Source organism: Leptonotus elevatus, chromosome 13 (genome assembly GCF_054856555.1).
Source record: "Leptonotus elevatus isolate MCC_2025b chromosome 13, RoL_Lele_1.0, whole genome shotgun sequence".
In the NCBI taxonomy this organism is placed as follows: Eukaryota; Metazoa; Chordata; class Actinopteri; order Syngnathiformes; family Syngnathidae; genus Leptonotus; species Leptonotus elevatus.
The window spans coordinates 3,329,155-3,353,174 of NC_141251.1; the positions used below are offsets into that span (position 1 = coordinate 3,329,155).

General features: G+C 39.9%; 1 protein-coding gene across 1 annotated transcript; it reads right to left on the reverse strand.

The window, feature by feature from the left end:
- Nucleotides 1-563: 563 nt before the first annotated feature.
- On the reverse strand, nt 564-23,999 carry actn2b (actinin, alpha 2b). Its single transcript, XM_086092938.1, has 21 exons — nt 23,657-23,999; nt 16,347-16,461; nt 16,093-16,212; nt 15,935-16,021; nt 15,753-15,840; nt 15,206-15,284; nt 11,576-11,657; nt 11,088-11,173; nt 10,377-10,469; nt 9,946-10,176; nt 9,668-9,815; nt 8,350-8,500; nt 7,426-7,534; nt 6,747-6,887; nt 5,266-5,448; nt 5,066-5,200; nt 4,689-4,868; nt 3,573-3,719; nt 2,582-2,647; nt 2,333-2,491; nt 564-1,737 (listed from the first exon to the last, which is right to left on the reverse strand). Exons 1-21 carry the CDS (start codon nt 23,786-23,788, stop codon nt 1,579-1,581), a joined length of 2,691 nt encoding a protein of 896 aa, XP_085949064.1. The 5' UTR covers nt 23,789-23,999; the 3' UTR covers nt 564-1,578.
- Between the last annotated feature and the right edge of the window lie 21 nt (nt 24,000-24,020).

The following is a 24,020-nucleotide window of genomic DNA, read 5'->3' on the forward strand; positions in this document are numbered from 1 at the left end:
TGTGGATGGGAAGACGTTTGATCCCAGTTATCTTTTACTCCAAAAAAGGCAAAGTAAATAAGACAATATTTCATTTTATTCAGGAAACACATTTTTTTTCCCCTCTCACTCTCTATAAAAATATTTAATGGTGTTATATCCCCGCTTATTCAATGTTTTTTTTTTTTTGGAGTGGGGTGGGAGTGGTTGGCATTGCGTTAAACTATTAATAAAGTGTCTATAGATTCATCTAAATATTTATCGTCATATTTATATAGTGGGTATAAAAAGTCTACACACCCCTGTTCAAATGTCAGTTTTTGTGATTTAAAAAAACAGAATTGACAAATCACAGTATGTTAAATGGGAGTCTGCAACACTCATAACCCCGAATATATTTCAGATGTTTGTAGTAGGCTTTTCCTGATTGGTTTGCTTTCTAAAGGTTGCGCAAACTGTGCCCTGTGATCTTCGAGCCACCAATCCACAGTGTACCCCTCCTCTTTCTCAAAGTTAGCAGGGATAGGTCCCAGCCGACCCAGGGATTGAGGTCTCAATAGGTCAATGCAATACCACACAGAACATAGTTGTTTGAATACCATTTATTTCATTTTGTTCCTTGGGTACAATGAAAAGTGACAAGAGACCAATCTGGGAATTGATATTGGCCAAATTAGAGTTAATGAGTGTCAATTTAAAACGTAAAATGTTGAAACATGCATGAGCAAAAGAAATGTGGGTATTTTAACACAACAATAAACATATTTAATCAGCACATACATTAAAGGCATAAAACACAGTTAAAAGTTGAAGAAATTATTTTTCTAAATATATTTTTGTGTCGTGTGTATGTGTATGCCTTCAAAGCATAATTGATCTTAAATATTTTACTTTTGCATTAAAGTGATTTCCACCTCGTCCATTAGGGTAGTAGGGGATTTGGTAAATAATTCATTGATTATGTCTTCAATTGCTTTTTCCGATTAACTTAAAGAGGACATATTATGGAAAATGTACTTTTTTAATGGCTTGCATACAAATAGTTGAGTCTCTGGAGTGTGTGCTTGCCAATCAACTGTGGAAATAAACAACCAATTACATCCATTTTTTTGGTCTATTTCTGAAAATCTGTGAGCATTTCTGCACTTGCGTATTTCGATAATACCCCGACGAGTGGCCGAGCCGTCAAATGAATGAGACAGGGTTGACTTCTTAAAATGGGCACGTTTTAACAAGATAAGAAATAAGCGTGCAATAATTGTTGATCATTTGGGAAATTTTGATGAAAGCACGTCACAGACATGTTATCAAAGTTGGGAAGATATTTTAAAATTGAGGAAATGCATAATATGTCTACTTTAAAGCATCTGGAAATGCCTTTTGAGATGGTATCAGGCTCGGAGTGAACAAGGCATTCCCAAAAGGTAACTTAAAACAATGCAATCAATTTTGAATATGGCTGTTTCAGTGAATCAAAAGCAGGCATCTCTTCCGAATCAACCCAAAAAATTCAACGCAATTGAACCTCCTTTCAATACAGATTCTCTAAACTGCTAAATCAAGAAAAAAAGTAGCGGGCGGAGGTTGCCATGCGAGGGGTTAAAGGTCACTCTCCCCGTAGAGGGCGGTGGAGAAGGCGGTGTAGTCCAGCGCCCCCGGTGGCGCTCCTGGGGCTTTGTAGGGCGGCATCCTCATGATGCAATACTCGGCTTGCTCGGGAGGAAGTTCTCTCCTCAGCTCCTCCACCAGGATGAACGGCTGTGATGCAATGCAAAGGCAAGGATTGGACAAATGTAATCGTATATTGTAGGAATGGCAAATACCCGTTGCACCTTGACTTACAGAGTTTGATTATTTTCATGACCAAGCTTGGCAACTCAATTTACTTACAGTGTGCAGTATATAAAACGCCATAACGATGAACCTCCGCTATTAGCATGGGAGTGACGTGGATAGTGAAAATTGATGAGTTTCAACATATTTCCATGGCATCACTATGCCACAAGGTGGCGGTAGAGCTTTTGGTCTTAATGAAGCTCCTCAACTCACTTCTACTAGTTCCTAAGATGGCGGAAAAGCAATACCTTTTTATTGCCTTGGTCTGAGCACAAATAGGTGACTATTTTGAAAAAATATATTTTTTTAATCCGTATATTTGTGAACGCTGAACCATGAATATGCAGCGTAAAAGATTCATATTGAACTAATTCCAATCTCGCTAGTGATCGGCAAGTGACAGCTCTCAACTCAAAAAACGTTTCAGTCAGAGATGGTCAAGATCCCGCTTTACTGAAGCACTAATAACTTCTATTTGATCTGTGTTGCTGCCAATTCCTATTCTTCAAACACAAACCTTGTCAGCCGCCAAAATCCGGAAGGATGCCACAACCTGCTCGGCAGTGTCGGTATCAGCAGTTTCTCTGGTCATAAAGTCGATGAAAGACTGGAAAGAGACGATTCCAGTGCCGTTGGGGTCGACAAGGATCATTATCCGGGCGAACTCCACCTCGCCCTGAACGGGACAGACAAACAGCGGTTTTGAATATTGTGGACACACAAGAGCTAGCTTGCCCGCAATGAAAGCTCATTTAAAGCCCCTCACCAAATCGTAGCCCATAGAGATGAGGCAGGCTCGGAAGTCATCTGTCTCCATGGCGCCATTCTTCTTCTGAGGTTGGAGGAGTTATCATACATTAGTTATGAACAGGAACGGGAAATGAAGGCTAGATTTACACTAAGGGCCAATTCTAATTTAATGCTGATATCCGATTGTTTTGACCGGGCGCGTAGATATAACGCCACAAGACCAGGCAGTGAGAAAGAAGACAGTAAAGTAAAGAATAACACATAAACAATAGAAGCATTAAACATTTAGTTGGCCTCAGTTGAGTCTTCCATCAAATAAATAAGTGTGAGGGTACTAAATCTTGCCATTACTCAATGAACACACATTTAATGAAGCATATTTAGTTGTTTTTTAAACGCTCGTAAGGAAAAAAAATTTTTATATGTGGGAAACAATTTTTTGTAGTACACGAGTAAAAACGTCCAAATTTTGGCCCATTGACTCCCATTATAAATCATAATTTTTCATGTTTTATGATGCACTATACACCTGATGTGTTACAGAGCATTTCCCGCGATTACCCAATTCATCCCTTTACTGGGGCATCAACTAAACATATAATTTTTTATTTTTGACTTTAGAGTCATAAAAGCCATGCTACACCGGATGGCGCTAGAGAGCTAATGATAATTTTTGGTTGAGCTGACTTATGTGCTTCCTATATCCCCATTCTTATACCAAAACAGGAATGCACGGTTGGGATTGAGAGCTCAGGCCTGTGATGCCACTGAACATTTTGAGTGGTCGCAAGTAAAACAATATTATAAAATTATATCACACTTCCAAAATTTGGCTCATTTTATTTATGTGTCGTAAAAAAATAATTACGTTGCGAAGGTTTTAAGCGTTTACTCCATTTTGTTTGTGACTACAGTTGACATATCTCACTTGGAACATTTACAGCTTAAATTAACACACATAGTTGATGCAAACAGCATAACGTGGAACAATCAATGGCAATCTTTACCCGATCGAAGTGGTTAAAAGAAGATCTGAATTCATTCATCTGCTGCTGGCTGATGCCCTTGGCGTCGCGGGTCAGGATATGCGTTTCGATCTCGTTGATGGTGCGGGCGACAGTCGTGAGGAGCAGCTCCCAGCCAACGCGGATGTGCTACACATGACAACATGCATGACAGTATGAGTAATTAAAACAATAATATCCATTTATGTAACGACTGATCATGTGAATGATTTCTCACAGTAGTTATCAACAATGATTTAAAGCGGAAGCCAACCCCCCAAAATTGTTTTGACGATAATATGTTCTATGCAGCCCCACTAGTCTAAATATGATATTCTGGTTAATATTGCATTAGTGGAATATGAGCTAAGCATCAAAATCCAACCGTTTTTAACCATCTCAGGGGGCGGCCATTTTGCCACTTGCTGTCGACTGAAGATGACGTCGATGTTGCTCAGGTCTCAGGTAACAACCAATCACAGCGCAGCTTTAGAAAATAGGCGAGTTGGAATTTAGATGTTTCTGGGGTTGGTGAAGAACTCTGGTTGGTGGCCCGGTGGGTGGTGTCTGGTCGGTGCTGGATTTCCCTTTCCTTTGTTTTCTTTGGTCCTTCCTCGGGTCTCCTGACGGCGGTGTTCGGTTTAGGTGAACGGTATGGGATTTTTTTTAATAGATTTTTGGTGAACTAACGAATACACACACGCACATACTCACCCACATACCAAAAAAAAAAAAAAAAAAAGCAATGATGATGACATTACCGAATGAACAATACTGAGCTCTTTTTAGAAAAAAAATAAATAAAGAAAGAAAATAGGTGAGCTGTGATTGGTTGTTGCTTGAGCCCTGAGCAACTGTGATGTCATCTTCAGTCGACAGCTAGTAGCAAAATGGCCGCCCCCTAAAGATGGATAAAAACGGCTGGATATTGCTCCATAACATATTCCACAAATGCAATATTAATCAGAATGACAGGAAGAAAAAAAAAAAAAAAAAAAAAAGAGTAAGTTCTAGTATTTTCCTAAAGTTATTTAATAACTACAACCTGTTTGCAAAGGAACAAAAAGCAAACAAAGTGTTGTTGTTTTTTTTACACAAAAATGTCCTCCAAAATTGTACCTCCATGGTGTAGTTGGTGTGTTTGTTGTCAAACACCAGCGACTCCTGGATGAGCTGGTGGTCTCCCTCCAGCTTGTCGATGTTGGGCTTGTAAGCGACGACGACGTGCTCGGACTGCTTCAGTTGCGTCATCTGGTCCTCGAGGGTGCCCCCTATCTCCAGCGCGCAGCGTCCAATCTCCTGTCCAACAATTCAATTGGGCCACTCATAAGAATTGGTTTTGAAATACCACCGAGTCCATTGCCTTTGTTGAGAGCAAATCTTCCCCATATTAAAGATGTCTCCTCACTGACCTACTCTTATGTACAGTGTATTTAAACATTATTATCCTGCATTAGATGGCCATAACTGTATGAAAGCATCAAGTCACGTCGAACCTCCATCCTGGCCTGGATCCAGGGTCCAATTAGATTAGCCTGCGCGGCAAACTGCCGCCTCAACCTTTCATGGGAATGCTGGCGTGCCACCTCTTCCTGCATGGCGCTGTCTCTCTGAGGAACCAACTTCTTCACCTGAAATAACATGCGTCGAGTTTGAGAAACGTGGCGATCGAATGGCTTCCAAAGCCGTTGACTACCTTGTCCCACTTGGCAAGGAGCTCGTCGGTGGTGATGGTGCTGTAAGGGTTGGTAACGCTGGCCTTGATCCCGTAGCTCTGGGAGATTTTCTGCACCTCATTGTGGATTCCAAGGATGGCCTGTCGCTCAGCATCCGCCTCCGGGAGAGTCGCTTTGAACTGCTCGTGAGCCGCAATTAGACTCTGGAGGGCAGACAGAGAGGAAAAGGGAAGTGCTGAAAATGCTGTTAGAATGTCGACGTTTTGTCAGGTCTGATCATTTTGTTTAAGTATACATATTCCACGTGGCGAATCATCAATCAGTTTGAATTCAAGTCAAACGGAAGGAAGTTGGAGAAAGTTAAAAGCATATTACTTTTATTTTAACTTATTTCTATGGCAATCTTAAACGCTGTGAATAGACGTTTTTTTTGATGGCCACAGTTTGACCATGAAAAAGATTACAAATATCACAGATGTGATATAAAACAAAAATCTAATATTATTACATTTAACTAGTCACTACGGAGGGAAGCCTGTAATTTCTTTTCTTCTGCGCAATAATAGTTTTACTGTATAAAATACTTGAAAGTTACTTGTTTATTAAGTTCTAAAGCCAGCTATTTTGAATGGCATTCATTTAGCTATTAGATATGTGTGAAAATTAATCTTTATTAATCTTTTAGTCACTAAATTGTGTAGTCGACACAAAATATGCAACTTATAAATAAATTGAAAAAATATCACAAACAATTGCAACTAATTTCTTTTAAATAAGGGAAAAATACTACATCAGGATAAATATCGTTATCGGGATATAAAATTTCCAATATCGGAAATAAATAACTTTGTCCATAACATACAGCTCGAGGCCAAGTCATTCGTAGTCAAGTAGATTCTTATTTTGTATTTATTCTAAATATGATTAATTACACAATTATTTAATAAAATACATTAATTGTTCATAGTTTATGTAAAATATATATTTTTTTTATTTGTTGTTCAGTTATTTAATGCGCTAAAAAAATTTTTTTAATTGGATATAAATCCTATATATTTTAACTAACCAGTTTTAAGGAGGGAAAGTTAATTAATACAGCAAATATTACAGGGCTCTAGAGCTCGCACCCAAAATCCACATTCACTGTTTGTTTACCGTTTAACCATTGAGTCCAGAATCAACTTGAATAGTCCACAATTTTAAATATTCAATTTGATCATAATGGGAAATGGAGTGCACTTATATCATCTTTATGTTGTATACTTTACCAAGCCTCACTTTCATTAGACAATAATAATCAGTGAAGACAAGTGATAGAGAAAATGGTGGAGGGATGGATATTTATGTTAGCTTGGCACTCACAATAGTTACACAATAGTCACAATAGTAAAAAAAAAAAATCTAATTTTAAGCACTTTATACAACATTGCTGATTTTCAGATCAAATGGAACTACAGAAGAGCGAGGTGACAGTGTGACTTGTTGTAGCATCGTAGCCTACCTGGACTTCCTCTACAGTGTGCACCATAAACATGTCCTGCAGGTCTTCCATGGCTCCCTCCATCCAGTTGTTGAAAGGAGCCGAGCGCTTGGCAAACTCCAGGAACAACTGGTCGATGGTCTCCAGCAGCTTATCTGTACGCTGGAAGAATTACGACATGACATAAACCCTGAAAAATAAGGACTCAAAATGTCCAAGTTGACCTCTTCCATACAAATCCCACTACAAATCACCCCCCCCCCCCCACACCCCCCAGGCACCTGTTATGACGACTAACCTCGGAGACAATAACATTAGCATGGCCTTGTTAACCTTAACTTTGGCTGGGTCAGAGGGGGATTGTGTTGAGTGGGACGTGGACAGACAACAGCCCTCTGTTGCTGTCATTCACACTTAATCCTCAGACCTTTTCCTGGGTCCTAATGCAGTTGCAGGTCAGGAATGGGCAGCACGGATCAGAGGAAGTGACCATTGGGACCGGAGCCAGTCACAGGCCACATGATGACAGCCATGTCTTAATCCAATACCATATGAAAGAGCTGTGGATATTTTGGTTGAAAGCAATCCGCGTCTACTGATGTGGATCATTAGCGCACTCTGGTGGAGACTTGTCACACACGCCAGGACATCCATATGACGTGATATGTGCTCCTTGCCCATGTACTGTAATGCTCCTCACCTCCAATGCTTCCCTCCTTTTCTGGGTCAGGGTTCCCAGCCGGTCCCACAAGTCGCAGATGCTCTGGCAGCGCTGGTTTACAGCTGCCGCGTCATGGTAGTCCAGCTCACTGGAAAGGAAAACGTGGACCTTTATGACGATACAGTGCCTTGCGAAAGTGTTAGCCCCCTTGAACTTTTGCCACATTTCAAACAAAGATATCAAATTGGATTTTCTTTTCACAGTCAATTACGAAGTGGAACAAAAGATATGATATTTTTAACTTTTTTAAAATTCATTTTTTACATATAGATAACTGAAAATAAGGCTGTGCAAAATTATTCACCCCCTTTTCTCTCAGTGCAGCCAACTCCAGAAGTTTCCTGATGATTTCTGACTGATCCAATGTTGACCTAAATGACTGATGATGATAAATAGCACCAATAAGAATATAGGAATAAAATAAAAAGTCCACCTGTGTGGAATCTATAGTCTCAGAGCCAAAAGGTTCAAATCTTTTTTTTGTTTACGATTATGCTGATTTTGTAATTGTAGAGTGTGATAATTGAAACTGTAATTGAATTTCGATTAATTGCACAGCACTATCTAATGACTCAACTAATTGAAATCAAAACGTAAATGAACCAAAGCAAAAATAGGAAACATACAAGCACATTCAGGCCATGTCCACTCAAACACGCATATATCATACACTCACTACTAAAAAAAAAATATATTTTCCTACACAAACGTAGCTTTTGTGATATATATATATAAAAAAATAAAAATTTAACCTGAAGATAGGGCGATTTATGTTCTTAAAAAATAGGCATGCACATGTGGACTAAGCCTCTGCCATTCGTCTGCCATAAATTGTGGAGTGACCTCACAGTCCCGATACAGGGTCTCGGACAATGACAGAAAATGTGGAGTGGGGTTGCGTACTTAAGCTCCTGCGCAATGGAGGCAATCTGCTCCACTCTGTCTTGGTGAGCTGCCAAGTCGCTCTCAAAGGCCTCGTGTTTTCGAAGCATTGCCTTTACTTGTGTCAGGGTGGCTGTTTCGTAATCTTTCAGGGAGAGCAACATTTCTTTGCCTGATAGCACACATTAGAGGAGAAAGATTAGAAGTTTAGATTCAAACATAGATTTTCTCATGGTGATAATGAACACTATGGAGACTATGGAACGATCCGGGCTTAGCTCAAGCTTAAAACAAATGGAACATAGTAAAAAAAAAAAAAAAAAAAGTGTGAAAAGACATAAGGGACACATGCACAGCGGATGTGTAAAGTCTACACACCCCCTGTTGTATAAGCTTAACTTTATTTGGGGTTAATCACAGGCACTTTGAATGGTGGCAGTTGTGTGCTGGCTCTGTTTCATTCGCAGTTATAAGACGGTGTCCACGCCAGAGTTATTATAGTTTGGGAATTTTCATTTTAGTTAGTTTTTATTTGTTTGTTTTTAATTCTAGTTATTTAATTAGCTTTCACAGTGGTTCTGTTTTTATTCGTTTTAGTTATTGAAAAAATATGCTTAGTTTTACTTTAGTTTTACATAGTTTCAGTATTAGTTTTTGTGTTTGTTTTTAAAGTGCATTACTTGTGCGCAATATTTAATAAACACCGAGGTAAAATGAAAAAAATAACAACACATTTCTTACCTAACGTTATATTTCAGCTGAGTTAAATGAAAAAGCAGGCGAGCTGAGCCATTGGAGCCAAAAGTCAAGCACACAAAATTGTCGCCTAGGAGTGATGTCGTCTGTAGGTGCTTTTCTATTGGCTGCTGCTAGATGACGTCACTTCTGTGTGACACATTTTCAAAGGTCCTTATTTCGGTTAGTATCGAAATAAATATACTTAAAATCACTTTTAAAATCATACCCAAAGGCTCATGCATTAAATTAATTACCAAAGACTAAAACAAAGGACATTTTAGAGTTTTAGTTTTGTAAACATAAAATTTAGTTTTAGTTTTTATTGTTTTTTTAACATTTTTGTTTTTATTTTATTTCGTTAACAACAATTTTTTTTTGTTAGTTTTCTTTAACTAAAATAACCTTGTTCCACGCTTGTGCAATCACATTATTACAGTTGTTTAGTTTTATTTCCTCTCTATGAAGGATATCTTTCTTTATTTTAAATTGAGTTGTACGTAAAGTTTCTCTATTTAGGTCAAATTTTTATATCTCACACAAATTTGCCATTCGAACAGATGTGTGAGGCCTTTTTATATCTACTGTTTGAACAACTGCTCACCGCTGGCCCAATTTTCATGATTGGTGGCTTTTTGGCGAAACTTTTCAGCCAGGTGGTCCAATCTCTCCAACCTGCGAATCTCTGTGAGGAGCCACTCCTCGTATCCCTTCTCTGCATGCTCCAAGCCCTGCCATCCTGTGGCAATATCCTGGAGGCACAATCAAAAAGGGGGTGGGGTGGGTGGGGGGGCAAATCACCACATGCTCTGCTGAGTCTCTCTCCTAGCCTGGCAATCAATGAAGCCAAGTTCAGTGAAGGAAGAATTTGGAGTAACTTACAGACACCATCTTCCCCTCCGAAGGCATGAAGGCGGGCCGGTTGCTGATGCGCAACTTGGTTTGCAACGTGTTGAAGTTGATTTCCAGCTGGCACTTCTCTTGCACCTTGGGAGGCTTGTGCTGGCGCCTGTAGTCCCGGAAGTCCTCCAGCTTCCTCTGCATCTCTGCCATGGTCCTCTCCGGGGTCCGGTTCTCCAGCCAGGGAGTGGTGCGGCGGATCCACTCCAGCAGCTGGATGGGACCACGGCGAGATAATTAAGACATAATGATGGCTTGATGCCGTCATAGAGCTTTGCGCGATTCATTTGAATAGTCGAAAATGAGCAATTGTAGTCCGTTTAAAAATTTAGCTTGTGAGCAGCACAGCTACATGTGATTTCTTTTTTTGTCACGATATAACAAACTTGCACAACATTTTTCATCATCATTACCTGGCTGGCCAACCTCTCATACTCCTCCATCAGCTTCTCATTCTCCTGGTTTACACCCAACACCTTACAGATTCTGTTGGCAGCCGTCTCAGCCTGAGGTGGGAGAAAAGAAAACAAATTAAAATTTCATTAGTCAGTGACAGTGGGCCACACTAATTCCATCAATGATTCCAACATTAGTCTCAAAATAACATTTTGGGGTTCACTGCCAGTGGGGATGTGCTAAGAGAATGAAAACTGAACTCATTATTGGTTCTCGAAAATTTTGACGCCAAGTACAACCTTAAAAAATATTTGGCTCTCCAAGTATCACCATAATGACAAGAAGGCCCAAATGTTCATTAAAAATGAGGCAGGTTTTACTCCAAAAAAGTATATTTAATATAATTGTAAGCCATTATAACATTAGGCAGTTTGTACATTAACACTGCATTCAAATCTAAGAAAATAAAGAACTGAACTTAAATAATGATTCATTTAAAACGTTTTGCACATTAAGTAAAACTAACAATTCTAAAAGATTAAATGCAAATGCGTTGCAACTAAAGTTCAATACAATTGAACTGTACTTCACAAATGCACTGTACTGGATTGACAAAAAAAATGTTTAAGCTACTGTAACAGACAGTTAGGTGAGTCTCAATGTGTATATCCTTATATTAACATATAAGGATGGAAAAGAAAATCATGTAATAAAAGGATTTTGCGTACCTGTTCCGCGCCAGCAAAAGCATGATAGAAGCAGGACATATACGTCATGATGGCTCTTTCGTCAGGCTTAGGGGTGTTGATGATATCTGTGGGGGGGGGGGGTGATGTCAAAATGAAAACAAGAGATATTAACATAGTGGATAGACAACAGAATTAAAAAAAAAATGCAGCTACAACAACACAGTAAATTCTGTAGAGTAAATTTGACTTTATTTAGAGTGGGACCAAATTACAGCCCACTTTTTACAGGAAATCCTCAAAATTATGATCAAATTTTAATGCCAAATTAATCCGACATTAAGTAGCACAGAAAAAGGAGTTTGGTAATCTAACACCACTCTAGGACAATTTGCCCAAAATGGCTGCTTCAAACCAAAATGGACAAATTACTAGTCAATTTCAAGCATGGGTCCTTGAGACTTTTACATGCCGACCATTACGATTGGCATATAAAAAAAGCCCCCCCCCAAGTTTTCCTAAATGATTACCTTCAGCATCAAGCATTTTGGGAATGTCCAGGTGTTTCTCCGCTATTTCAAAAGCCAGGTTCAGGTTCCCCAGAGGATCATCCTACAGTAAATAAAGAAATACAATTTCCACGTGATTCAACAGCAATGCCAGATATCAAATGCCACCGGGCCCGACCTTCATGCTACGGCGGGTATGTTATACTTCCTCATCACTTGCATGCAACTCGCATTTTATCAGAAAATCTGCAGCTGAAAAAGCTCACGTGTCAAACTTTCATTAGACTTTAGTGCAGCGTTTGATCAATGAGGCGAGTGTCTCAGCGGGGCAAATCGATAACATTTTGACACAGCAATTGCGGAATCTACTTAATGACTGCTATGTCGTTAATTGAGTTTCGGATCAAGCAATTTATCTTGCGTGTCACAGTGGGATGTTAAATGCTGACAAAAGCCAAGAAATTTGCAGAAGCTTTTAATTAAAAGCAACACATATTTTCGCTAGTGAATCCATGAGAATTGGGCAAGTAAATGCCGTTTTGTCGAGCAATTTGAAATCTACCAAGTAAAGAAAAAACAGTCAAAGAACGAGGAAAAAAAGTTGAAAATGTAAAAGAATAACATCTTAGTGTTAGAAGAATAAAGATGAAATATTACAGAGGGGGGGATTAACTAATGTGTGAATAAGGTTGTAATAGTCATTGTTTATAATATGACTTATTTGGCAAATTACAACTATATTCAGGTTTTATTTTTGCAATAGAGGATTATTTCTTGAAAAATCCAATTTAATTTGTGTAATGAGTACACAATATTACCACTTTCTTCTTGTGACTACTTTGTTCTCGCTCGTTCATTTTTTCCTCATTATAATTCAGAATTTGATTTAAAAAAAACCTAATGGCTTTGTATTGTAATAATACGACTTTATTCTCATATTTTTTTCATCTCATAATATCCTGATAGCTGGAGCCTATCCCAGATGACTGTGGGCACTAGGCAGACTACACGCTGGACATTGGTCATTTGCAGGGCACATATAGCGACAACAACCATTTACACACAGCCACTGAGGGGAACTGGATTGGATTGGATTGGATTGGGGAGAGTAAAACATTAGACTGCAAGTGACTAATATTAAAACCTCATCCAAGTAATTTTTGGAATTTATTTACCCACAATTTTGTAGAGCTCCACTATTCCCAGGAAGTGGGGACCTAACCCTGCCGTGAATAGCAAAAACATAGGAGTAATTTTTATTTATTTATGATTACCTATATTAATAGCCTAAATATACCACAAACTGTGATCCCAAAGCTGTAATTTTCAACTCATCATATTTTAGCAGTGAAATCAAAATGTTTTTTTTTTTTAATGGTATATTGAAATTGAGCAAGTCATTGAAACAAAGTTTTTGGGTGTGATCATTGATAATAAACTGCGTTGGAAATCGAAAAAGAAAAAAACCTGAAACGTAAATTGGTCAAATCAGTGGCTGTTCTTTATGAAGTCAATAATTTTCTAAATAAGAAAAGCCTCCTCATACTGTATTTTTCACTTGTATTACCTCACATGTCACATTGTGCTGAAATTTGGGGTAATGTGTATAAAACAAATATAGACCCAATTGTTAAATTACAGGGCGAAAAAAAGCAATTAGAATAATAAATAAGGTTGGTTACAGGAAATAGCTTCTCATAATTTTGACTACTGTCGCAGGACTTAACAGTAAACCATTGTTCTCTCCACCACAAAGTCGCTTGCTCTCTCCATGACAGGCAAGGCCAGCTGCTGCTCGATCCAGCAGAGGATGAAATGGAGGGATCAGATGATACCAGGACGGATGCTTGGATAGACACGAGGACAAACATGGTGGCTCTATGCTTCAACAATGCAAGCCCAACAGGCACGCTCACCTGGAGCCAAGCTCAACAGCTGCACAATGGCACTGTCTGCGATCTAAAAGGGTGAACGAACATGTTAATGTGCGTGTGTGTGTGTGAGAGAGAAAGCAGTAGGAGTTCGCACATGAAGTCCTGCCTCATTGTGATACTCCACTGAGCTAGCGTGTTCTTCACTCTCATGAGGACAAGCAGCCTCTTGCGGCGTACGCGACGTGACTAATAGCAGGGGCGAGGCCGAGCGCCGCAGGGTCGAGGCTCATGTTTCCGTGGCCGTTGGAGCCAGTGTTGAAAAGCGAGGGCTTCTGGTTGCAAGGCTGACGACAGACGAGTCACTCCTGCTGAACAGCCACAGTGGCCACACTTGGAATTAACATAAGCAACCGGGATAAATTCAAATAGAAAATTCCCCCAAAGCGCTCGTGTACAAATCAACATTCCCACGAGAGAGAAAATGAAGCAAGACGAGTTTCACAACTACTATAAGTGCCTGTAATAGTAGTTGTTTTGTGCAGAGGATAAAGAACATGTGCCTGTGAGTAAATGCTGTCTGGTCTATCTGTTGCTGCACGGTTTGTGTTTAAATATCCGTTGCTTAAAACAATGTCACATCGATGCTATTTGTTAGTTTAATAGTGTTTCCTATGTGTTAGCAACAAGCTAGCGTACTTCAAGTTTTCCATGATATTCTAATTTACTGAGATGCCTCATACTCTAATAAAATCCCTTACAAGGGCTAAAACAGAAACCTACATTTACAAAGATAATGTTGCACATTTTGATTAGAGCTGTCAAAAATGAATCGATTAATCGACAAGTAATCGATTATAAATTAATTGACAAGTATTTTAATACTTGAGTAATTGTTTGGAGCCATTTTTTCATTTTAAGTTGTCCAAATCCTCTGATTTCAGCATTTCTGTAGTCCTTCATGAAAGTAGACTGATTATTTCTACTTTGTAAAACAATGACCGAACTAGTAACATAGTACAACATCAATCATCTTTTTTTAAATCACTATCTGAATAAGAAATATGAAATAAACACCAATTGCTGGTTAATAAACAGTAATCAGGGGGAAAATGCTTTGTAATAAACTTGAACGCAAAATTAAAATGAATCAGATTAGTTGATTCATCGATTGAATAATCAATTCTACAAATATTTGATAAATTCTACAAATATTCATAGTATAGTGAGAGCACTACTTTTGATTGACATTATAAATGAAGTATTAATTTAAGCCTATTTTGGCAGCGTTTGGAGTTATGGTAATATCCGGCTGTTGGTGTTCAATTTTTTAGGTGCACTGCAGCCTACTGAGAAGCTTCAAAAACTCTCAACTAAACTTAATCTCGGCAGGTGGTCTTATGGTTAGCATGAAGTCTGCCTCACGCTTTTGAGGTTCTGGGTTCAAATCTCAGCTCTGGTTTTCCTGTGTAGGTTTTGCACGGGTACATTCCAAAAACATGGTTCGCTAAAGACTCTAAATTGTCCTTAGGTGTTGATGTGAGTGTGAATGGTTGTCTAAATGTGCCCTGTGATTGGCTGGCAACCAGGAACTCTCTGACAATGTCAATCAAAACAGCATTTCTCTAAATGCAGGTACGGTGTATAAAGCTTAGTGTTTAGTGTGCTTTTATCCAATCACACTGTGAAATGTTATAACTGCGTGTGCATGTCATTCCGTGTTAGTGTTTGGGGGGCTGACACACAGCATCCCAGGTTACAGGTGACACACACACGACACCTTGCTGAGCTTAGAGTAGTCGAGCAGGTCGGGTCTGTGTCTGTGAATCAGGGCGCAGAAGGCCAGGCCGTCCTTCCAGCTTCACCGGTCAATGAGCAGAGAGAGCCAACAGGTCAGGTCACACTTTAGCAAATCAAGCCAGCTGCTTCAAGGCCATTTAAACCGTGAGATTCTTGGCGGAATTCTTCGTTTTGTAGGTTACGCTCTAAATGTGCATTTGCTTGTGTTATGGTAACTATAAAATACGACAGATATTTAAACTATGTGTTGATTAAGGAAGCTTTTCTAAACTTAGCTCTTAAACATGTCCCATCCACAGAAGTGGCAAATCCAGGTCAAAAAAGCAAAAACCCTGCCACAGTTTGGCTTTAGCCTCAGGTGTTAGCTAGCTGCCTAGCTAGCGCCCTGGATGCTTGATTACCTGCTAGGGAGCTAGCTAGCTAGCACAAGGGGCTAAAGCCAAACTGTGGCAGGTTTTTTTACCTTCTGGACCTGGATTTGCCACCTCTGCCCATCCATTACTTAGTGAGGTCAAATGTTGACTTACCTCACATGGAAGTTCTGGACATTAACATTCCTGTAGGGGGCGGTCTTTCTTTGACACCACAAGAGGAGGCCCTCTTTGGCAGATGTTTCTGCACAAATGTTAGCGGTACAAATTAATATTAGGACAAAGTCACAGGCGCGGCCTTAGACTACAGATTTTTTTAATGCATTTTATCATCACACCTTCAACAGAAATGTCCTGAATGGCAAAGCGGAGGATTATCGTCCATATCATTCCAAGCGTCATCTTCACATTCCCGTCCACAATTTCTGAATCACAAAACACAAATCATATTAGCGAAAGTTATGGTGATATTTTGTGTATATTTAGCGACAGGTACCTTCAGCTCCGATGGAGACAAGTTTTACCCCTTTGCTCGTAATGAAGTCCAGTGCTTTGTTGACATTAGCAATCTTGTGAAAGCGCATCTTCCCTCTGTCCGGCTTAGGTAACCTCTCACCTGCCAACACGCCATTGTGGGATGGTCATGTGAGTAAATACTCTAAGAGGTTGTTATAGAAAACTGTTTAAACAAATGTAGAGCAGTACATTCAGAAATGAAATAGTATAACAAACATCAATTTGCAATCATACCCGAGATCACTTCCAGAAGCAGCATGAGTTTCAATCCGTTTCTCATGTCTTCTTCAATGTTTTCAATTTGAGTGCCAGCTTTCCTCAGGTGGGAGTTGCACCAGGCGGTGAAGGTCTACCAAAACAGAGATGCCACGTCAATCAAACAAAACGTTGATGACAGAATGTAATTAGAGCTGACAAAATTTGTCAATTATCAAATTAATCGACAACTATTTAGTTGTACTTATAATAGGCAACTATGTCTCAGATCTAATGGCTATGACCTGTGGTGTTCCCCAGGGGTCAATCCTGGGACCCCTATTGTTTAATGTACATGATTCCATTAGGCCTGTTAAGACCTTGCTATAAAACAGACAAGAAAGAAAGACAAGAGACTTGGATTATTTTTGCTCGCGAGGAGAACGGACAGAGATGTGCACAGATTACAATCTCCTACCCAGTCAGAAGCCCACTCCGCCGAAACCTCTTCTTTTTATTGGGTAGTCCCTGGTTACATAGCCTATTGCTGCTCTAAACTGTTTGGGGAATCAGCAGCAAGGTGACAATCATCCCGGATATTTATATATCATACCGGAGTCATTGCGCAGACAATAATGCAGACGTTTTTTCTTCAGTGCTGAAAGTTTCAGTCAAAGTTAAACGGTTTAACCACAAAATGTTCAAGCCGCTTTCTTGTAATAAGGTCACAGTTCCTGTTTTGCAGCTGCAAAAGCACGTCATGTTTTGTAATACTATAAGAGTAGATAAGGGATAACTTATGTACATTTATTCTAACACTATGTATATGAGAACCAACGGTATTTTTAATGAACTCCTACTAATGATTAGTTTCATTTTTTTATTAAATAGTTATATTTGCTTTACTTTAGTTTTCTGTAGCTGTAAAGCAAGGAAGTGCCTCGTGTACAAATTGTGCTCTACAAAATCAACTTGCCTTGCCTAAATAGAGGCAAGATCAAACTTTTGGTGGCATTTTTGTTGGCTGAGTTTTTCTAATGTACAATGTGAGCCTTTTTTCAATTAAGTTTGGCAAACATTGACCTATACTGACCCAGAAGTGTCAAATGTCACCTCTTTTCATCCCTAGAACAAATGTGCTTTGTGAGATACTGTAAATCCAGTTAAGATGGGATTATTGTCCTTCTCCTCCTATTTTTGTCATGTTGCTCACACGCCAACAATGGATGAAGAGCCGGGAGCCGACCACAGAGCTCAGAATTCCGGCTGATATAAGGTGTTAAATATAGAGCGCTCTGGGGTGCTTCACGATAAGATACCCGCCGGGAGGGAATAACGTCAGAACGTGTCGGCGTGTCAACGAGAGTCAAAATGTCATGTGGACAGAGAAATTGTTCCCCGTTGCCCGTCACTGTGTGGGCACTTGAAATGTGATTGGTTACAGGCGCAAGGTGGCTCTCTTATCTCAATTATGCTTCCAGGTCACCCTCATTATAGAATACCTTTAAGTAAGTGCCAGAGTGGCAAAATACATCCATCCATCCATCCATCCATTTTCTGTACCGCTTGTCCTCACAAGGGTCGCGGGGTTGCTGGAGCCTATCCCAGCTGGCTTCGGGCAGTAGGCGGGGTACACCCTGTACTGGTTGCCAGCCAATCGCAGGGCACACAGAGACGAACAACCATACTCACAATCACACCTATGGACAATTTGGAGTGTCCAATTCACCTGCCATGCATGTTTTTGGAATGTGGGAGGAAACCGGAGTACCCGGAGAAAACCCACGCAAGCACGGGGAGAACATGCAAACTCCACCCAGGAAGGCCGAAGCCCGGACTTGATCTCACAACCTTTGCACTGGGAGGCGGACGTGCTAACCAGTCAGCCACCGTGCCGCCGGCAAAAATACAGTACAGGATTAAAATTTTAAGATCAAACAGGACAGTCTGCGTATAACTAACTGAATAAGTTGATCATTTTACTGCACTAGATGGCATAATTGCATTTGTAAGACGTTGGCGACAGCTCAGTGCATGTTGCTTTTCATATTAAGAACTATCCAATCTTTAGCATGAAGTAACGTGTGAAATTCTGCACATTTAAAAAATTGTAAAATGCAACTTGACACCAGTTTTCACAAATATTGTTATTAAATGTATTACTGCTACATTTTGACATGGGGAAAAAAATTGTGGCGTTAAAGGAACTTTAAATTAACTCAATATAACACACTAATTTTGACACCCTTAATATATATATATATATACCCCTCAAGCAATGACACCCTGTGCGGCTGCACATGTCGCACAAGCCAAAATTCGTCACTGGTTGTTTGTCTATATGCCCTGCGATTGACTGCCAAGTTGTGCCAAGTTGCCAACCAGTGCAGGGTGTACCCCGCCTTTCGGCCAAAACCACAAAATCAACAGGGACAGACTCCAGCTCACCCACGACCCGGATGAGGTCAAGAATGATCAGAAATAGATAGATCATCTATTTTTTTGTCTGTGTAAATTCAACAATGCACAACGTTCATTTTCACATCCTTGCACCGCCTGTGGCTGTAAAGTACTCGCACATTTCGACATTCAGAGCAAAAAGGCCATCACATTTCACAGCGAGAGCTCCCCTCGGGTGCGTGACTGAGCTGTCGCCATCCTTGTTAAGAACCGCAGCCTGCTGGGGCACCAAATTTGACTCGGAATAAAGTCGCAAGAATCCCGCGGCCCACGTTTCCGAGCACTCAAACTCTCTCACACACAGGGCTACTGACCAGTGATGGCCTGGACTAAAAATATTTATGAATCACACAGGGCAGGAACCAAGCCTGTAAATCTCGCGGCTGATGCCTCTGGGGACGTGCAAGGTAAAGCTGACAGGCCTGAGAAAAATGGAAATAGATGAAATAGTCCAACTGCAAAGGCAAATTCTTATGAATAACATATACTGTGGTTGTCTGTCATATACAACAAAAATGAAAAACTCTGTTTTTGTGTTTTACTTTTCAGGGTAAAAGGATAGTTACTCATGTTTCATTGCATTATTATCCCTATCTATCCAATTTCTACTTGTTAGGAATAATGTACATACATTTACCTCATATTTTCTCTAAGCATTTATTCTGTGAAGAAAGTAAAAGTGCGTATGACTCATTCACCTCCATCTTCAAAAACAAGAACTGTGGCCTTATCGCATGATGATGACGGGAATATTTTGCTATTTAACTTTTGAAGCTTTCAGTGCTGAAGAAAAACATGTCTACATTATTATTTGCATGATGATTTGTATCCGTGACTGCTTTGAGGTTGCTGTTGTGTGTACCCCTCCCCTTTAGAACAGCAATCACTATGCAACTAGTGAATATCCAATAAAAAGAGAGGGAACGGCGACGTGTGTCCAGAGCGCGATAAGAGACTGTAACTGGGCACATCTCTTTCCGTTCTCCTCGCGAGCAAAAATAATTTAAACCTCTCGTTTTCCTTTCTGATTTGTTGTTTATTAAATGTTCTAGGTTGCCTGAACCTGACACTACTTAATTGTGCTTGTCCTCATTTGGGTAGTAGCCTGGACTGGTTGCTGCAGTATTTGATCGCCGGAAATACTAACATACACGTCAAATGCAAAACTCATACAAATGTGTTTTTATACAAACTACTGTCCGGTCCTGCATTCCACTTGGCTGTTCTCATGTAAAGTCGCGCTATTGCAAAGCATGGGGAAGGCTGCTTGGTGTGACCCTGAGCAAAGCTGTGAATGTTCACAGTGAATGTCAGGCATGAGAAAGTCCACGGTGCCAGGTGACAAAGCAACACGACCACCCTGGTCTGAAAGCAAATTAGCAGCGACAACAATGCTAAAGCGACATACTCAACCACACTCACTTATAATAGCGGGAAAAACGATGCAATGGAAAAACAGCTATATATACACACATGCAATCTAGACTTGTGCTGTATACCTGCCACAACATAAGGTCACTACAATTCTATTTCATATGTTTTTTCTAATATTTTGAATACCTTATTTAGTCCCGTGAGAGGCAAACTTTTAAGGATTAAGTGTAGTTCAACACCATTGCTAACTAATGAAGTGTTTAGTGGGTCTACTTTACACTATATTTAGTAGGGCTCAACAATATGGATTTTTTTTTAGGCCAATGCCTATTCCGATATTTGGCAGAAATAAAATTCAGAACAGCCAATTAACCCATTCAAACCCAAAAGCGTGTAAATAGTTATTAATTCTTTGTCCTTCACTCCCAAAAACATATTCATGCATATTTTGTGGGTTTATTTTAGGCTAGAGCATACAGAAGGCTTTGATGCAGCTTCTGACATGAAGAGGTGGCCCAAAGCAATGGTAGTTATTACAAAAAACTCCCAGCAGGTGGCAGCATAGTATAAGAGATCAGCCAGGGCCACGTTGCAACAAGCTCTTTTTACCAGTGTTTTCAACAGAAATGTTATAATGATGAAACTTCGCTATATTCTAATGCTAATTACTGCAAAACGGAAACAGATACAAATATTATTTTTTTCCTGATGAAAGAAGAGACTTTAATATTTCTTTTGGTAGGTTCCATGTTTTTTATAGCAATAGAACCCAATAGTCTGTGGGTCTTGCAAAATCAGTCAAAATCCAGTAAAACAATTACAACAGAGAGAAAACTTTCTAGTACAACATGCAATAAAGCACGAACTGTTGAATTCTGCTTTAGATTTAGGTCATAAATGTATGGAGTACATGAGCAACATAAGGAGTGACGTTACTGGCAAAACATGAGTTATGCATGAAGCCATTAAAACACATTTCTTCTATTCCGATATTTTTTTGTCCATGAAGTGATGAATTATAAAATGTACAGAAGGAGATGTTCATCAGTAGCAGGAGGCAATTGTACTAATAATACACACTTAGCATGAATATGAAGCATTTACGGTTTCATAAAAAAAGTATGATTATATTGGCATGTAATCACCAAAACAATGGTCGATTATTATTTTATTTTGAAAACGCTTAATATTGGCCGTTAAAAAAAGCTAATAGTATATTTATTCAGGTCGCCCTTGGTAAATTTGAATATTTTATTTAAATCTTTTTTTTTTTCATCATTCATTCTAAAATAATCCATATATGTTAAAGTTTCATTTTGCACTGAAAACTTAATATGTAATATGGTTTGTTAAAAAGCGATAAAAATACAGATGCTTTCCCAAACATGATGATGATTTGTGGATATGTTATTGTGATCTTTATTCTTCAAAAATGTACGCCTCCCGGGGTATATATATCGTCTGATTCCACATTACTTACTGTATTTGCACAATTCTACGTTAAATATCAACTTTCCCCCATTCAATGGGACAGAAATTTAACTTTTTCCTAAGTACCACTTTCCACGCCCACTTCCATACACAACTTATCATCATTACCAGGTGTCTGACACTGCTCGGTGGCATAGTTGGTAAAGTGCATTATACAGTAACCAGGAGGTCATCATTTATCTCTCAATTTACTTCATAAGCATTCCACATGTATTCAAAGCTTAGCATTCAGCTATTATAATTCAGCTTTCAGCATTCCAATGCAATTTCTCCAGAAATGGCACTTAGCCTAGTTGGTATTAATAATTTGGATTGATTAAAATAACGGTGATGATCATTTTGGCTATAATAGTGCAGCCTTATATGTTCCACTGTACGTTGCCACAAATACACAGTTTCCTCATCCCAAATGGGGGGGGGCGCACCAGGACGTTAAGGAGCTGAGGCCTCCAGCTGTGCAAAGAAGCCAAGTCATAAAGCCCTCAAATCAACTGCGAGCATGGGGGGCCCGAAGTTATATTCAGTCAGGCTGGTGCAATATTTTCTGCGTGTCGTCGCTATAAACAAAAGAATTCCGCGCCAAGGACAGCGGCTTAGCCCTACTACAATGCCTGCCCGTGGCTGTGGTTAAAATTAGACGCAGCGTCCATTCTAAATCCAGAGAGCGTCATCATGTGTTGGGAGCATCTGTTGACAGCTCGCATTCCCAGCGTATCACCGGAGAGAGAGCAGAGCCGCTGGAAAGCAAGGCTATTGTTAGCCTAGCTGGTACCCGCCGCGCATCCGTCCGTCAAAGAGTCAGCGGGGAGACTGTTGTGGTCCGTGACTGCAAGTTTGGCACATTTTACTTCATTTTAGTGACATTTGGAGTAAACGTCATCAATGTATACGTTCTGATCTCCATTTTAAATACAAGTGTGAGCTCATTCACAGTTTGTGAAGAACACAGTTAAAGCGGATATAACTGAAGAGGTGCACAACTAATGGTGAAAATGTGCAATTTTGTTTCATTCTTCAGAAATGTATTATTTATTTACAACGAATAACTTTCACCTATCTATGCTGGTGACATATAGTGACAGGCAGAACCATTAAATGCTCTTCCACTAGATGGCAGAAGATGCAATTAACTTGTATCCACCTGTTGCCATTCTAATAATCTGCCCTCACTAGTAAAGAAACTACAAGCTACTAGTTGATAATTGTGTGCTAGTAGCACTACTAGTAATGTTGTAAAATTCTACTTGTTAATGTCTAGCGCATCACGAGCAGTACTACTAGCATGCAAATGCCAACTAGTTCAGTTCTGCCTCCCTACTAACATGTAGATGCTCTCTCCAGGGTTGTCCTACAAGTGTGCAAAAATGTCACAAAGCAGTGGAACATTTTTACTACTAGTGTCTACTACTGTTTATGAAAAAATTGTTCAAGTTACTGTTGTCTTACAAGCTTGGAGGTCCGTGTGCTAGTATACTTTTTGTTCTCACTAGTAGGACAATTACATGCTACTAGTGAGGCAAAACTGCACTAGTTGAAAACGGCATGCTACTAGTACAGGGGTGCTCAAGTTCGGTCCTCGAGAGCCCCGATCCAGGCTGTTTTCCATGTTTCTCTCCACTAACACACCTGATTCATGATCAGGATCGTTATCAGGCTTCTGTAAAGATTGCCGATTAGCTGATTAGCTGATCATTAGATTCAGCTGTGCTGCAGGAGGAAAATATGGAAAAACAGGCTGGATCGGGTCTCTCGAGGACTGAATTTGAGCACCCCTGTACTAGTACTGCTAATGACATTATACTAGTCTATAGTTGACATAAATACCATACGCTGAGATGTCAACTGGTGCAGTTTTACCTCAATAGTGACTATAGTACAGAATTTCTAGACAAAAACGAGTGAGTCTTACTAGTGAGGACAAAGAGTAGACTATTAGTACATAGATGTCAAACAAACGCTCAAACCAAACGTGGTTCCGTTGAGGGGTTTTTGGTGCGTTCCCGGGCCACTTTTTTTGGACTTACTTTCCTCTGCTGTTGCTCCCAGGCCGGGTCGAGCAGCATGTCCCGGTCCCAGTCGTCCTCCTGGAGCATGTACTCATCCTCGTAGCCATTGTCGTAGCGCACCGTGGCCTCCATTTGGGTCATGGTCATCATTTTTACGGGCCCCTTTGAAACTCGACTTCAAATTGAGTTAAAAAAATATATATATACAAATTAAGTTGTGGTGAAGAACGGGAAACTTGTCCGACTTGTGTTGGTTCTCTCTCACTCGGTCACACACACGCTCGCTCGCTTTGCCCTTGTCCCCCCGACCTGACAGATGTCTGGCCCCGGTTGCCTTGAGCCGGACGAGAGCGGCGGGTTATCATTCGTAGGGGGCGTTGTC

What these genes read in the sequence shown, in the direction of transcription:
- actn2b (XM_086092938.1), bottom strand. Translation starts at nt 23,788, where the DNA reads ATGATGACCATGACCCAAATGGAGGCCACGGTGCGCTACGACAATGGC. An exon ending in TGTCTCCATCGGAGCTGAAG is followed by an intron (nt 16,022 to 16,092) that starts GTACCTGTCGCT and finishes TTTGTGATTCAG; the next exon opens with AAATTGTGGACGGGAATGTG. An exon ending in CGGAGGGGAAGATGGTGTCT is followed by an intron (nt 9,816 to 9,945) that starts GTAAGTTACTCC and finishes TTGTGCCTCCAG; the next exon opens with GATATTGCCACAGGATGGCA.